Source organism: Ochotona curzoniae, unplaced genomic scaffold, assembly GCF_017591425.1.
Source record: "Ochotona curzoniae isolate NIBS_2020 unplaced genomic scaffold, NIBS_Ocur_1.0 patch430, whole genome shotgun sequence".
Taxonomy (NCBI): domain Eukaryota; kingdom Metazoa; phylum Chordata; class Mammalia; order Lagomorpha; family Ochotonidae; genus Ochotona; species Ochotona curzoniae.
This window is the reverse complement of record NW_024467007.1, coordinates 96,482-110,812: the sequence shown is the minus strand read 5'-3', so window position 1 is coordinate 110,812 and position 14,331 is coordinate 96,482. Positions and strand designations below refer to the sequence as shown.

Sequence of the window (14,331 nt, the reverse complement as noted above, 5' to 3'; positions counted from 1 at the left end):
TTTCTATGAGCTTAAAAAATACATGTATGTTTATTTCAAAGAGAGTCAGACAAATCTTCCATCTGCTGATTTACTTCCCCAAATGCCAGCACCAGTCAGGTCTGGTCCAGACTGATGCCAAGAGCCAGGGGTTCAATCCTTACCGGGTGTGGTAGGAACCCCATAGACCACAATTTTCTGTCTCCTAGGACATACCTTAGTAAGAAGCTGGAGTTAGACGCAGAGCTGGGACTAAAACTCCAGTAATCTACCATGGGAGGTGGGTACTTCAAGCAGGGACTTAACTGCTGTGGCAAATGACTGACCCTTGATGAACTTTTTAAAGTACAGTTACAGCAAAAGCTCAAAAAAAGTTTGTGAAAAAATGGAATTTAAGTTTTTTTTTTTCCTAACAAAAGTTTTGAAACCCATTCAGTTTTTTTTTTTAAGAATACAGGTTTTTCATGAATTTTTTTGAAGACCCCTTGTATATTTGAATACATTGGGAATAAACTGAAGATTTGTTCATTTATTTGAAAGACACTACGAGAGAGGAGAGGCAGAGGGGACAGAGATCAGAGATCTTCCACTGGCTGGATCACTTCCCAGATGGCGGCTGGCAATGGCCAGTGCTGGACCAGGTCAAAGTCAGAAACCAAGTGCTTCATTCAGGTCTCCCTTGTGGGTGAGCTAAATGAGGCTATCTGCTGCTTCCCTGGCCATTTGCAGGGTGCTGGATCAGAAGTGGGATAGCTAGGACTCAAACTAGTGCCCATATTGGTTGAGTTTGCTTTTCCCTGACATTGAAAGTGATTTTCTCTTGTGTGGCTTACACGTTCTATAAAGTACTTTTCTTTCCTTTTTTTTTTTTTTTTTAAAAAGATATATTTCTAATCCTTGCCTTGCATGTGCCAGGATCCCATATGGGCGCCAATTCATCTCCCGATTGCTCCATCTGCCATCCAGCTCCCAACTTGTGGCATGGGAAAGCAGTTGAGGATGGCCCAAAGCCTTGGGACCCTTGCACCCACCCATGTGGGAGACCCAGAAGAAGCTCTGGATCCTGGCTTCAGATCAGTTCAGCTCCAGCTGTTGCAGTCACTTGGGGAATGAACCAGAGGATGGAAGTTCTTTCTGTCTCTCCTCTCTGTAAATCTACCTTTCCAACAGGAAATAGATAAATCTTTTAAAATTTTTATTTTTAATTGGAGAGGCAGATTTACAGAGAGGAGAGACACAAAGATCTTCTATCTGCTAGTTACTCCCCAAATAGCTGCAATGGCCAGAGCTGAGCTCTTCCAAAGTCAGGAATCACAGGCTTCTTTCGGTTCTCCTATGCAACTGCAGGTTCCCAAGGCTTTGGGCCATAAGCAGGGAGCTGGATGGGAAATGGAGCAGCCAGGATACAAACCACTACAATATGGTATGTACTACAGTGTTTATAGGCTGAGGATTAGTCAGTTAAGCTATCACGTTGGCCCCTCTGTAAGACAGTTTAAGCTCCTTTATCTCTAAGGAAGTCTTCATTTTTCTAGTATGTTGTTCCTTTTTATTACATCTTCTGTATTTTCTTAGAAATTACTCATGTTCTATTTATACCATTCTGTGTGTGTGCATATTTATTCCCTTCAGGAGATTATAGTCATAAAGCATATGTTTTAAAAATAATGTTATCTACTTGAACATATTTGTGGCAATGTGAAATAAAAATTTTAATTATGCATACCCACTTCTAAGTTCCAGTCCCAAGGAAACAGTAGCTGATGCACTGTATAATATATAAAGGTGCTCATTGCAGAACTGTTCATGAAGAACATTAAATCTATTATGAAATAGAAAATATTCTATACACTCCATTATTATAATATAGTTATTACTAATGGATAACAATTGAAGAGCAGTATATATAATATAATCTGAAGTAGACTGAAAATAGATGCCCCTTTAACTACATTTACTTACTCAAGTTCTGGGAAGGCCTGTAACAGGGCTCTCAGTGGTTATTTCTGGCAGTGGGGACACTTCAGACATTTACTTTCTGATTTCAAATAGTCATCCTGTTGCCAAGCAACAGGCCTGCCCTACCTCTGTGTTATCCTTAGAAAAATGCCAGACTGTAAACCTTCTGAGAAAGCAAAGGTTTATTATAAGCTTGCAATGTGACCAAGGAACAAAAATCAAAACCAAGTCTATCTCCCTATTCAGATAGGTGTTTGGGATTTATACAGTTAGGGTAAATGGGACATAACTGGGTAAAAACAAGTGATGGAAAAAAGCAGACACAGAGAAAAAGGGTGTGGAAAGACTTTTGTGTATGCACATTAACATGTTTAAGATGGCTTCTGAAACACATCAGAGTGTTATTTGACACCATAATGAACCATGAGGTAATCTCCAATATGAATTGTTCCCTGAAGATTCCAGTCGTAATGTTGGCTGTTGATGGTTCTGTCTAGTTTTATCAGGGAGCCTAAAAAGACATTTCAGCAGATACTTAGCAATGATAACTGCTATGAGACAGCAAGTAGCGATGCAGCAGGCAGGCAACTGACTATTCTCAGCTATTAGCATTTTAGGTATTCAAGAAAGGCTTGTTGATAAGGGGAGATGGGTCCTTTAATGTCAATAGTTTCAATGTGGGTATATTTAAAAAATTTTTGGAGTATATACAGTTTTATAATCAATGACATGTAAAACCACTATTGTCAATATCCAATAAAGTATTAAAATATAACTTAAGGCTACTTCATGTAAGAACATTTTTAAATCTGTGCGTTAATTCTGAAACAAATGATGAATTACAAGAAGCCTTTTCCTTTTTCCTGGTTGCCATTTGTAGTAAAGGTCAGCTTCTGAGTGACAGGGGCTTAGATTAGAAGTGAAGTCACAGACCACAAAGGCCCCAGGAATCTAATCTGGAACCTCTGCTGCATTCATACTGTGGTACAGTCAGACATTTCTGAATGTTCCAGTTATAATCACAAAGTTACTATCTCAAGTAAAACAGGCCAACACATCTAACCTCTATATATGGATAGAAAAGCAACCACTTTGTAAGAACAGAAAAGGAAACAGGAAAGAGACTCTTCTCAGATTTTAGTATTTTTGGCAATTTTATGATCAAGATATCAAAGTAAAGCAATAGCAGGGTATTTTCAGAAGCATTCCTCTGGCTTAGAAGTAACTTTTATTCTATATTTAGAGTACTGGCTGGGAAGGTGGAATTAATTGCCTCAAAAGGTGGGATATCCAATCTTCCATCAAGATCTTACCAGGATGTATATTGCATGAGAGCGGAAGTTTGCGTTTATTTCATTAACTGCTATATTCCCAATGTATAGAACAGTGTTCAAAAAAGACTGAAAAAGACTTAAGGGCCCATATCTACTTTTGAGTAAAACGGCAAGCTTTTATTAAGTCAACTCATGATCTATCATTGTTGATTCCTGATAATATAGTGATTGCTTGGAGGTAAACCAACTCCATTCAAGAATGAAACATGTCTTTTCAAAACTTCTATTTTGGAGAAAGCATTTGGCCTAAGAGCTATGATGCTGGTTAACACACCTATGTCTCACATTAGAGAACCACGGTTTGATCATTGGTTTTAGCTCCTGACTCCAGTTTCCTGTCAATATAGACACTAGGTGGTAGTGGTGATGGCTCAGCTGTTTTCCTGTCACCCACATTACAGATCTGGATTTGGTCCCACCCAGTCCCATCTGCTGTGGGAATTTGGGGAGTGAACAAGCAGACAGTAGTTCTGTGTGTCTGTCTCTCACAAAAACAGAAATTTTTAAAAAGCTAACCTCTTCTTTACTTCTGAAGCAGCATTTAACTTTCTAATATTAAGCAGTCATTGCTGGGGTAAATATGTGGCATATTGGTTAAGCTACTGTTTGGGAGAGAACCATATCAGAGCGGCAAGGTGTAGGTCCTGGCTCCACTCCCAATTTAAGCTTCCTGTGCACTGCAGGAAGCAGCAGATGATGGCTCCTTGCCACCCTCATGAGAGACACAAAACGAGTTCTTGGTTCCCAGCTTTGACCTGACGCAGCAGTACCAGCTGTTATGAGCACTGGAGGAGTGTAGCAGAAGTTGGGAGATTTGTGTCTCTGCCTCTCTTACAAGGAAAAGTAAAACAAAAAAAGACAAGCATTTGGTGTGGTGGTTAAGTTGCTGCTTAGCACGTAGACATCCTTTGAGGCCTGGCTCTTCCTCCAATCCAGTTTTCTGCAGATGTATATCCCAAGCAGCAGCAGATGATGGTTCAAGTATCTGTACACCATCTGCCCACGGGAAAGCCCCAAACTAAGTTTCAGCCTTCTGATTTTGACTTGGCCCAGCCTGGTTGCAGTCTTTTGGGGAAGTGAACCAGCAGAGAGAAGATCTCTTTTCTCCTTTTCAATTAGGTAGATACGTGTTTTCCTTGTTATCTAGGTTTGATTTATTTTTATCGAAAGGCAGATCAGATTTACAGAGAGGAGAAATACAAAGATCTTCCATCTGCTGGTTTCCTTCCTATATGGGTGCCAGTTCATGTCCCAGCTGCTCCACTTCCCGCCCAGCTCCATGCTTGTGGCCTGGGGAAGCAGTAGAGGATGACCCAAGCCCTTGTGCCCCTGCACCCATGTGGGAGATCCAGAGGAAGCTCCTGACCCCTGACTTTGGATCAGCTCAGTTTTGACCATTGTGGCCACATGGGGAGTGGAAAAACTTTCTCTCTGTCTCTATGTAAAATCTTCCCTTCCAATAAAATAGTACACAAATCTTAAAAAAACAAAACAAAACAAAACAGGAGCAAGGGCTAGCACAATGGCTCACCTGGCTAATCCTCTACCTTCAAGCACCTTCTTACATATGGGTGTCAATTCATGTCCCCGTTGCTCCACTTCCCATCCAGCTCCTTGCTCATTACTAAGAAAGCAGCAGAGGATGGCCCAAAGCTTTGGGATCCTGCATTTGTGTGGCAGACCTGGAAGAAGCTCCTGACTCCCAGCTTTAGATCAGCTTGGCTCTGGCTGCTGCAGCCATTTGGGAAATGAATCAGAGGATGGAAGACCTTTCCACCTCTATCTCTCTTCCTCCCTGTAAACCTGTCTTTCCAATAATAAATAAATAAATCTTAAAACAAAAAGCAACCCATAAACCAAGAAGTAGAATTGCTGGGAAAAAACCATACTCTTTTTATACACAATGATAACCAGGCTTTAAAAGGAGGTTAGCAACACTACACAAATATTTTTCCTTAGTGACACTAAAATAATTTTAAACACATATTCTCATTCACTATGCATCCATCAAAAGCACTAAGGTACCAAGACACTTTTCTTTAACTGATTTGAGAAATTTTTCTCTTTAACTCTACTTGCACTTCAAAATGCTGGCTACTCAATCAGCTAATTTGAATAAGTACTTAGGTGATGAAGTAAAAGCTATTTTAAAGTGTGTTCTCATCTAACTTTAATAAGATGAAATGAATTGCCATTGGTACTAAAAATAGTTCACTGTTCTGAAACTCAATGCCTGTTTGCCAGAACAATATTAGTGATGCATATTCTATGCATTCTTTCCCCAAATATGGCATCTGCTGTGCACAAACTTTACAATGGAATCCCCCAGATATTTGATAATACCACCTTTTAAATATTAAAAAAGGACAAATAAATCCACTTACTTTAACAAAACAGAATATACTAAAATTTAGCATTCCAATCTCTCATTACTCATTTTAACTGATGAAAAAGACTATAAATCTAGTTTTAATTTTTACACTCTGATGAAAATTCCACTATGACAATGAGCATATCTGCAAATTTATTTGCTTAAAAGCCATGTTTTAAAATTCACTTTTCATCTTCTTTCTTCTTCTCTAGATCTGACAATTCTAACAGATTAACATAGTAAACTACTTTCCATTATGAAATATGATTCTATACTCCCAACGCTAATCACTTCTCTTTAATACACTGGCATGACAAAAACTAGTATTTAAAAATTTTTTTTTGTATTTTTATTCTAAAAAGTAATAAATATTAAATGTCACATGTACTTTAAAGGTGTTATACCCACAAAGAAGTAATTCTAAGAATGTTTTACTTGAACTGTATTATAAAAGATTTGCTATGTGTTTGATTAGAATCCTGTGACCAAAGACGAAAATAAGACTGGAAATCAAATCACAAAAATTCTTAAATATACATAGAAAGTTATTTTAAGAATTAACTTTCAAAAACAATACTTATAGGCCCATCTTAGAAGCAAATTCCAAGATATCTGTCTTAAAAAGCAAGCTTTACTAATGTCTGATACTCTTAGAGAACCGCCATTTCGGCAGTAGTAAGACCTAATCGGATGGTTAAAACACAATGACCTTGAAAACGTATACATCATGATCCAAAAGAGTTATCAAAAGCCATAGGGAAAAACAGAATACAAACCTTTTGCAAGCTTTGTTTCTTCTACCACTTTGGTTAGATGCCCCTCGACGATCAGCTTCTCTGCCAAAGAAAATAAACGTTAGTATCCCAGCCCAAAGGGAGCAGCACTTCCCCGAGGCCGGCAGTGTAACACATTCCATGACCAAATTTAAAGATGATAACATTACTCCTATGACCAAGCTTGAACAAAAACTTGAACCTGGAAGGGAAACTAAGAGAACTCTAAACTGTGATAGCGCAATAACGTTAAAACAGAAAATGCAGGGCAATCAGACAACTTGCTTTTTATTTTTACTAGATTTCTTATTTTAAAAACCCTGACCCTTTTGCAAAGGACTTGGAAAAAATAGCGCCATCCTCTTTTAATCAAAGGCAGCAAGTTAAAATAAAGCAATTATAAGAAGGTATCTTATCTAAGTTAAGAAGCACAACAATTATGTTACACTAATAGTTTGCCTTTCCATGCTGACAAATTCAGCAGAGATCCCTACTGTATAACATATTTCAGGAAATGGAATAATTTTAGAAATTAAACAAATTAAACGATTTATTTTTCCTGTAAATATATAAAGTGGTATACAGCACTGCTTGTTCCTGTTTTCTTAAAAACAAAAAGCCAAAGCAATACACTTAAGACACTATTTCTTATACTTCAATAGCAGAATGATGGACTATGACTGTTTTGAATATTACTACTGTAATAATATAGGGGAAATCTGCGGGGGGGGGGGGGCAGGAGCCGGGAGGAAGAAATTTGACAGGATGGAAAGGGAAAAATCCTAGAGCCTATGGAACTACATAATAAAATAAATTTTAAGAAGGGACATCACTCCTACTGGATGTCCCTTATAATGTAAGCTGTCCTTCCTGTTCTTTGATTTGTTTTACCTTATTCCTGAAATTCCCTTCATAGAAACAGCAATTTTTAGCCATTTTTCTGGCATTTACATTTCTACTTTTTAATATACTATCTTAAAATTTTCTATTAAGCTTTAATATCCTGTCATCCACAAAAGCTACACTTTATCAATCTCTATCAATATTTACATTGACTTTTATATATCTGAGTCATATGCTAAGATTTTCTTTTCCATACTTTTACATTAAGTATTTTTGTATCTTACATTGCTTCTTTTTTTGTTTGCTTGTACTATGCTTTTGTATATCAAGCACAGCCCAAGTTTAAAAAAAAAAAAAGACTTATTTTTTATTGGAAAGGCAGATGTACAGAGAGAAAGATCTGTCTGCTGGTTCATCCCCCAAATGGCCACAATGGCTGGAGCTGAGCTAATCTGAACCAGGAGCCGGGAGCTTCTTCCGGGTCTCCCACGTGGATGCAGGGTTCTAAGGCTTAGGGCTGTCCTTGACTGCTTCCCCAGGCCACAAGTAGAGAGCTGGGAAGTGTGGCAGCTGGGACATGAACCAGTGGCTATGTGGGACCCTGGCACTTGCAAGGCATGGATTTAGCTACTGAGCCATCACACAGGGCCCCAGCCCAAGTTCTCATAGAACATAAAACATTCAATATTGTCAAAAATACTAAACAGTCTGTGATTCCCTTCCCATAGTTCTTTGATCTTGCTCCAGTCTGGGTGGTCCCCTGTGCAAATGTCTTTGTCTCTAGATTCTAAACCATCCTCTTCTATTTATTCCCTGATTTTCTTCTATTACATCCTCTCATAACTTCCTAAAATGGATGATAACAGGTTAGCTTTGAGGACTGGCACTGGTCATGGCTCTCAGGTTAAGCCAGTAGTCGTTATGCTGGTACCCCATAACAGACTGTTGGTTTGAATCCTGGCTGCTCAGATTCCTGCTGCTGCACCAGAGAAGGCAGGAGAAGACGGTTCAAATGGCTGGGTCCCTGCCACCCCTGTGAGACAGCAGCGTGGCAATCTTGGCTCCTGGTTTCAGCCTGATCCTGGCCCTGGACACTGTAGCCATTTGGGGAGTTAACAGGAGCATGGAAGAGCAATTATTCCCCCTTTGCCTATTTTCCAAATAAACAAATAGTCTTCTTCTGTTTGCTTTTTTAAAAAAGAAGCAAAATGCATGATTCCACAGTCAGCTACAATCTAAGAAGGTGATTTTAATAACAGTCTGATTTCTGTTCTCCAGTAAAACATGATAGAGACTTTGTGTTCCGTATCACCTGGCTTGCCTGTGCCTTCCGGTCACCCGAGAGGACTGCCTGGTACTGAAGCAGGTCCAAGGACTGATGTACAGCGTCTGAGAGTATGAGTTTTCTATACTTCCCTCACCTTTCCTGCTGGGGCACCTGAACCAGCATGCTGAGAGAGCAGGAGGCTACATCAGCAAAGCCTGCAGCAACCCAGGCCCCTGAGTGGCTGAAGGACAGAGTAGAAACCTTCTTTCTTGTATAGACCATGTTTCTTGGAAGAATCCCTGAGAGGTAACTGTTCGTTTTCCTCTTTTTTTAAAATCGTATTTATTTATTGTGAACACTAAGAAACAAAAAGGAACATAGAATAAAAAAAACCTAAGAAAAAAAAAACAAAATAAAGGTATAGATTAGCTAAATTTAATAAAGCAAAATTCTGTGTAACAAAAGTCCAAGAAACAGACCTTCCCACCAGCCTCCAAAGCCTTCCAGGTAACTCCTACACATCCATACCCTGATTTCTAAGGTATTTACTCTCTCACATTTCTTTATAATCACACTATTTAAATATTCATGACTAAATAATATACTGTAATTTTTACTGCTTCTGAACTTAAAAAAAAAATTATTTTTCTTGGAAGGACAGGTTTACAGAGAGAAGGAAATAAAGAGAAAAAGATCTTCCATCCATTGTTTCACTCCCCAAGTGGCTACAATGGCCAGAGCTGAGCCAATCTGAAGGAGCCAGGAGCTTCTTCCAGGTCTCCGATGTGGGTCCAGAGTCCTAGACTTTGGGTCATGCTCTACCTCTTCCCCAGGCCACAGGCAGGGAGCGGGATGGTAAGTGGAGCAGCCGGGATTAGAACTGGTATCTATATAGGATTCTGGTGCATGCAAGGTGAGGACTTTAGCCAATAGGCTACAGCGCTGGGCCCTGAACTTTTTTTTAAAAAACAAAGTATTTTCTTGAAAACGCAGATTTACAAAGCAATATATTCTACCAGCTGGTTCACTCCACAAATAGCTGCAACAGCCAGAGCTGAGCCAATCTGAAGCCAGGAGCTTCTTCACAGCAGAAGTTCACACATGGGAACAGGTTGCCAAGATTCTGGGCCAACCTCCATTGTCCCAGGCACAAGCAGGGAGCTGGATGGGAAGTGAGCAGCTGGGATACAAATTAGTGCCCATATAGGATGTTGGCTCTTAAAGGTGGAGAATTAGTCAGTTGAGCAATCGTGTCAGCTCCTGCTTTTGAACTTTACATAGCACGTCAGGCTTCTTTCACAGCACACCTCAATATCATTTGCCTACTAAGGGTCTGTTGCGCTATTTGGAGTTTTGAACAATTGGGAATATGACTGCTGTGAATTTCTTCGAGTTACATTTCTCTGCAGGCAATTCTGTAGGGAAGTTTAACATCTGAAAATAATCATCTACGCATTTTGCTTAGTCAGAAAATATCGAACAGATTCCCAGAAATGATCAATTCTTTCCAATGTCTGAAGAGAACCAGGCCAGTTTCCTCGCTGACTACATTACAGTTGTGACATACAATAAAAGAAAGCTCAAGCTAAGAAGTTTAAAGGGAGCACAAGTGTGCCAAGACTGAATTGAAAGCTAAACAGCTGTCCTCCTCCCATGACAGCTGTAACTGAAATGTTTAAGCAGAAGATAAATTCAAATACCACAGACAATCTAATACTAATGTCAGCTACTGAGGATATCTCAAACAACCCAAGAATCTGCTGCTACATATCATGCTGGATATTTCTCTCCTTTTTTTTCTTTTTAAGATTTATTTATTTTTATTGCAAAGTCAGATATATAGAGAGGTGGAGAGACAGAGAGGAAGATTTTCCTTCGGATGATTCTTTCCCCAAGTGATTGCAACGGAAGGAGCTGAGCTGACCTGGAGCCAGGAGCTAGGAGCTTCTTCTGGGTCTCCCATTTGGGTGCAGGGTTCCAAGGCTTTGGACCATCCTCAAAAGCTTTCCCAGTTCCCAGGGAACTGGATGGGAAGTGGGGCCACCAGGATTAGAACTGATGCTCATATGGGATCCTGGCTCCTTCAAGGCGAGGACTTTAGCTGCTAGGCCATTGTACTCAGCCCCATGCTGTATATTTCTAAGTCTCAAAGGTGGATTTCATTCAAGAAATAATGCTATGAAGTCATCAAAATAATGTGTTTGAGATTAAACTTCCCCAGGTAAAAATTTACATACATTTTGGTAATCAAAAGATATTCCCTAGACTATAAGAAAATATTATTTAATAAAAGTAATAAAGCCAGATCAATCAGCTTTCACAGTCATATAATGGAAGATAAGGAGAAAAACAAATTATTTCCCTAAAAAAGCTTCCATAAATACTTCTCAATTTTATCCTCTCCTCACCCCATAAATTTCATACTTACTAGCTAATGTGTAGTTCTATGTGCCAGGCACTACTTACAGCACTTAGCAAAAACAACCTCAATTCATTTTCCTAATAATTCCTACAGGTAGGCACTGCAATACCATTTTATAAATGAGGAAATTGTGATTAAGAGAGGCTAATTTGTCCACTATTACATAAACTATGAGAAAATATGTTAGTATTTGTATCAAGATCTCTCTGACCCACAAGTCTTATGTGAATCTCATTGGACTGAAATTTTCATGGTGGGAGGTCTGTGTTCCCTCAGAAGGGTCTAGGAGCATCTATTTGTTGGCAGAAATTTAGCGTTGTCTGTTTCAGAATGACAACATCAACAATAAAGGAGGAAGAGTAAAGCAAGTGAGAGATTTTATTAAAAACCAGAGATTCCTGCTTGCCAGGAGGGGTCCCCAAAGGAGTTGTCCATCTGGGTCTGGGTCCTGGGAGGTTACACAGGGAGCATAAATAGATTATGTTTGTGTGTGTTCATCATTTTGTTGTTGTTTTCTATGATACTGCTTTCCTTTATTTTTTTGTTGAGGATTCTCTTATGGACAAATGCATACTGACTTTTCTAGTAACCTTACAAATTACATATATTATCCAATTTACATCTTATGGTGTAAGCTATATTCTTATTTTCTGTGTTTTGATCTAGCAAGGTCTGTGATATGTGATTTAATCATCACCACAGAACTATGAATTTACAAATTTTTCCTTGTTAAAAGATAAAATCAATTTTTGCATTAAGGAAATCTCTGACCTAATTATAAACATCATAAATGGAAATGAGTGAAAGTGACCTTTAAGGTCAATAAAGTTAAATATGGGAAAGAAACTGAAATCAGATTTTAATAAGCTATCATCAAGGTAAATAAACAAACAGCTCCAGAAGGTATTTGTCCTAGAAATGAAGACGGAGGACCAGCTGAGAGAGGAGCAACTCAGTGACAGTGCAATGTCGGCCTCAGATGTTAAGATGCCGTTTAGGATGCTGCATCCCATCTCAGACCGCCTGGGTTTAAATCCCAGCTCTGCATCTGACGCAAGTTTCCTGCTCATGTTTGTTCTGGAAAGCAGCGAATGATGGCTCCAGTATTTGGGTCTCTGCACCCACAAAAAGAGACCTGGGCTGAGTTTCTGGCTCCTAGTTTGAGCCTGGAAAAGCCCTGCTGATATGGGAAACTGCAAAGGAATCAGCAGGTGGAAGGTCTTCTTGTCTCTCCACCTGTCATTCTCTGCCCTTCAAATAAATCAATAAGCCATTAAAAATATGGATATAGATAATTTTTTAAAAGATACAGCCTACACACTTAAACACAGTTGACATGAATTTTAGATTATCACCTGAGTAGTTATATTGGGAAAATAGCAAGTAGAAATGTTAGAAAGCTGGTCAAATGGGAAAATGATAGGTACAAATACTCCTCCAATATATCCTACACAAACCACCATAAGGACAAAGAAACAAAAAAAGAAATTTAGCAATATCTAGCTTACATTCTTTCTTGATATGATGGGAGATATAACCTCCAATAAGCAGGGAGCCTCTTGCTGTTGAGAAACTTCAGTGAAAAAAGCAAAGTTTAAAAAGCGTTCAAGCAGGATATGTAATCAGAATAATCCCAAGATTGTTCACAGAGGCTGACCTCATAGTGATGAAAAATAAACGTTCAGTCCCAGGAGCAACACTTGGCCCAAATAAGGCAATTTCTATGTGAGAGCAAAACCCTAACAGAAAGAAGCAAATAAGAAAAAGCACACACAGATACTGACTGGAGTTTTATGAGAGTCAGGACGACACATTTTTGAAATTTAGAAGAAGTATCCAACAAGATATGAAACATTAAAAGAATTAAACTTTTGTCTAGAAATAACAACAGCACTTAAATCCCACAGTCAATGCGGATTAATATAATGACATAAGGTTCACTTCAGGCCAGTTAACTCCACCAGAAGGGAGATGCCCTTGAGGGAGTACACAGTCTCTACAATGTAACCTCCGAGGAACTTTGTTCTGGCATCCGGCTGTGATGCCACTGCCCTTTCCAGGACACACAGTAGCAAGTGAAATCAAACGGGCAGGCAACAGCCCAGGGAAGGCTGCTTCGCACTCTATGCCCACCCAGCGAGGTCAGATCTCCATGTGTTTAGATTCTCCATGTTGCACTTTTCATCTTTCCCATCAGTATACAAGATATATACATGACAGAGCACATGGCCATGTATGAAACAGACTTAGAGATGCAGATTTCACGAGCTCAGAAAGCTTCTTGGGTGGCAAAACACAGAAACCTCATTATATCCATTAAGTTTACACAGTAAACATTAAGTAATTAAAATCTGCAGTGTTTGTAAAGTGTGAAGTTCTGCCTAAACCAAACTCATCTCCCGAATCCCCGAAGAAGAAAATACCGCAAAAACTTTTAGTTTTATTGAAAAAAAAAAGTTTTTAATATACAAAATACTGAATTTGTGGTTCTGGAATTACACAAAAGATTTAAATATAATCTGTTTGAAGTCCAGTCTCTCTGACTGGGATTAAGAGCTATTCTCTGAAACGATAATTTAAAATAGTTTGTATTACCATAAAAGGAAACCAAGTTGAAATGTTTTCCATTTCACTTATTGTCCACAAAATCACCATGGAAACTGAGAGCCAACAACCAAATAATTCTCTCATGGATTCATAAATGTTTTTATATATTTGTATAAAATACATACATATAAAAATTAAAAATCATTATATTAAAAAGACATGTACAAAGAATCAGATGGATAGTAAACTGTTTGCTCTCTAACTTATAAAGCACAAGTTGAACTGATACCAGGCAAGCACAAGCACCAGTAAACAATGAAGGCTAAGTATTTAATGTTTGCTTTTCCAAAAACTGGTCTACCTCTGCATAGAGAATATACTCTTCATGATCGTAAATCAGTTCAAATGCCTATTACTGAAAATGGCAAAAAGTTTGTGTGTACTTGTCAGTAAATAGTCTCAAATGGTTAAAAAGTGGTTAGTACAAATTTCCTACACTATGAGATTTGCTGGACTTGCCTGCGATAATACTTTAAAAAAAATTAAAAATTTCTATTATGGCATCTTGTCATTGAAGAATGAAATGTCTCTTTGAAAACAAACTGAATTTAAGGTAACCTTTCCTATTCTAATTCTGGCCATGCAAATTTAAGGAATCAGCTAGAACCATTAATAACCAAATCCTTGCTATTTGCAACTTAGAAACCAAACAAATCCTAAACACAGGCCTAAACTAGTAGTCATTGTACTCAACGACCCAGGGGCTTCAGAGGTTCAAGAATATTTGTATTTTTGTTGTTCTTTGGTCAGCCATATGTACAAAGAGTGAGATTTAT

The 14,331-nt window shown here is 38.6% G+C and overlaps 1 protein-coding gene across 17 annotated transcripts in view; it reads right to left on the bottom strand.

Moving 5' to 3' along the window:
• The window catches only part of LOC121167799 (sarcolemmal membrane-associated protein), a 116,847-nt gene that overhangs the window by 17,256 nt on the left and 85,260 nt on the right, over positions 1-14,331 (bottom strand). For 16 of the 17 annotated variants that reach the window (XM_040997426.1, XM_040997427.1, XM_040997440.1 and 13 more), the window contains one exon: positions 6,420-6,479. In XM_040997426.1, coding sequence (XP_040853360.1) covers positions 6,420-6,479 — 60 coding nt within the window. Of the gene's footprint in view, positions 1-4,829; positions 4,833-6,419; positions 6,480-14,331 lie in introns of all 17 variants that reach the window. The other variant, XM_040997436.1, reaches the window with a different exon arrangement.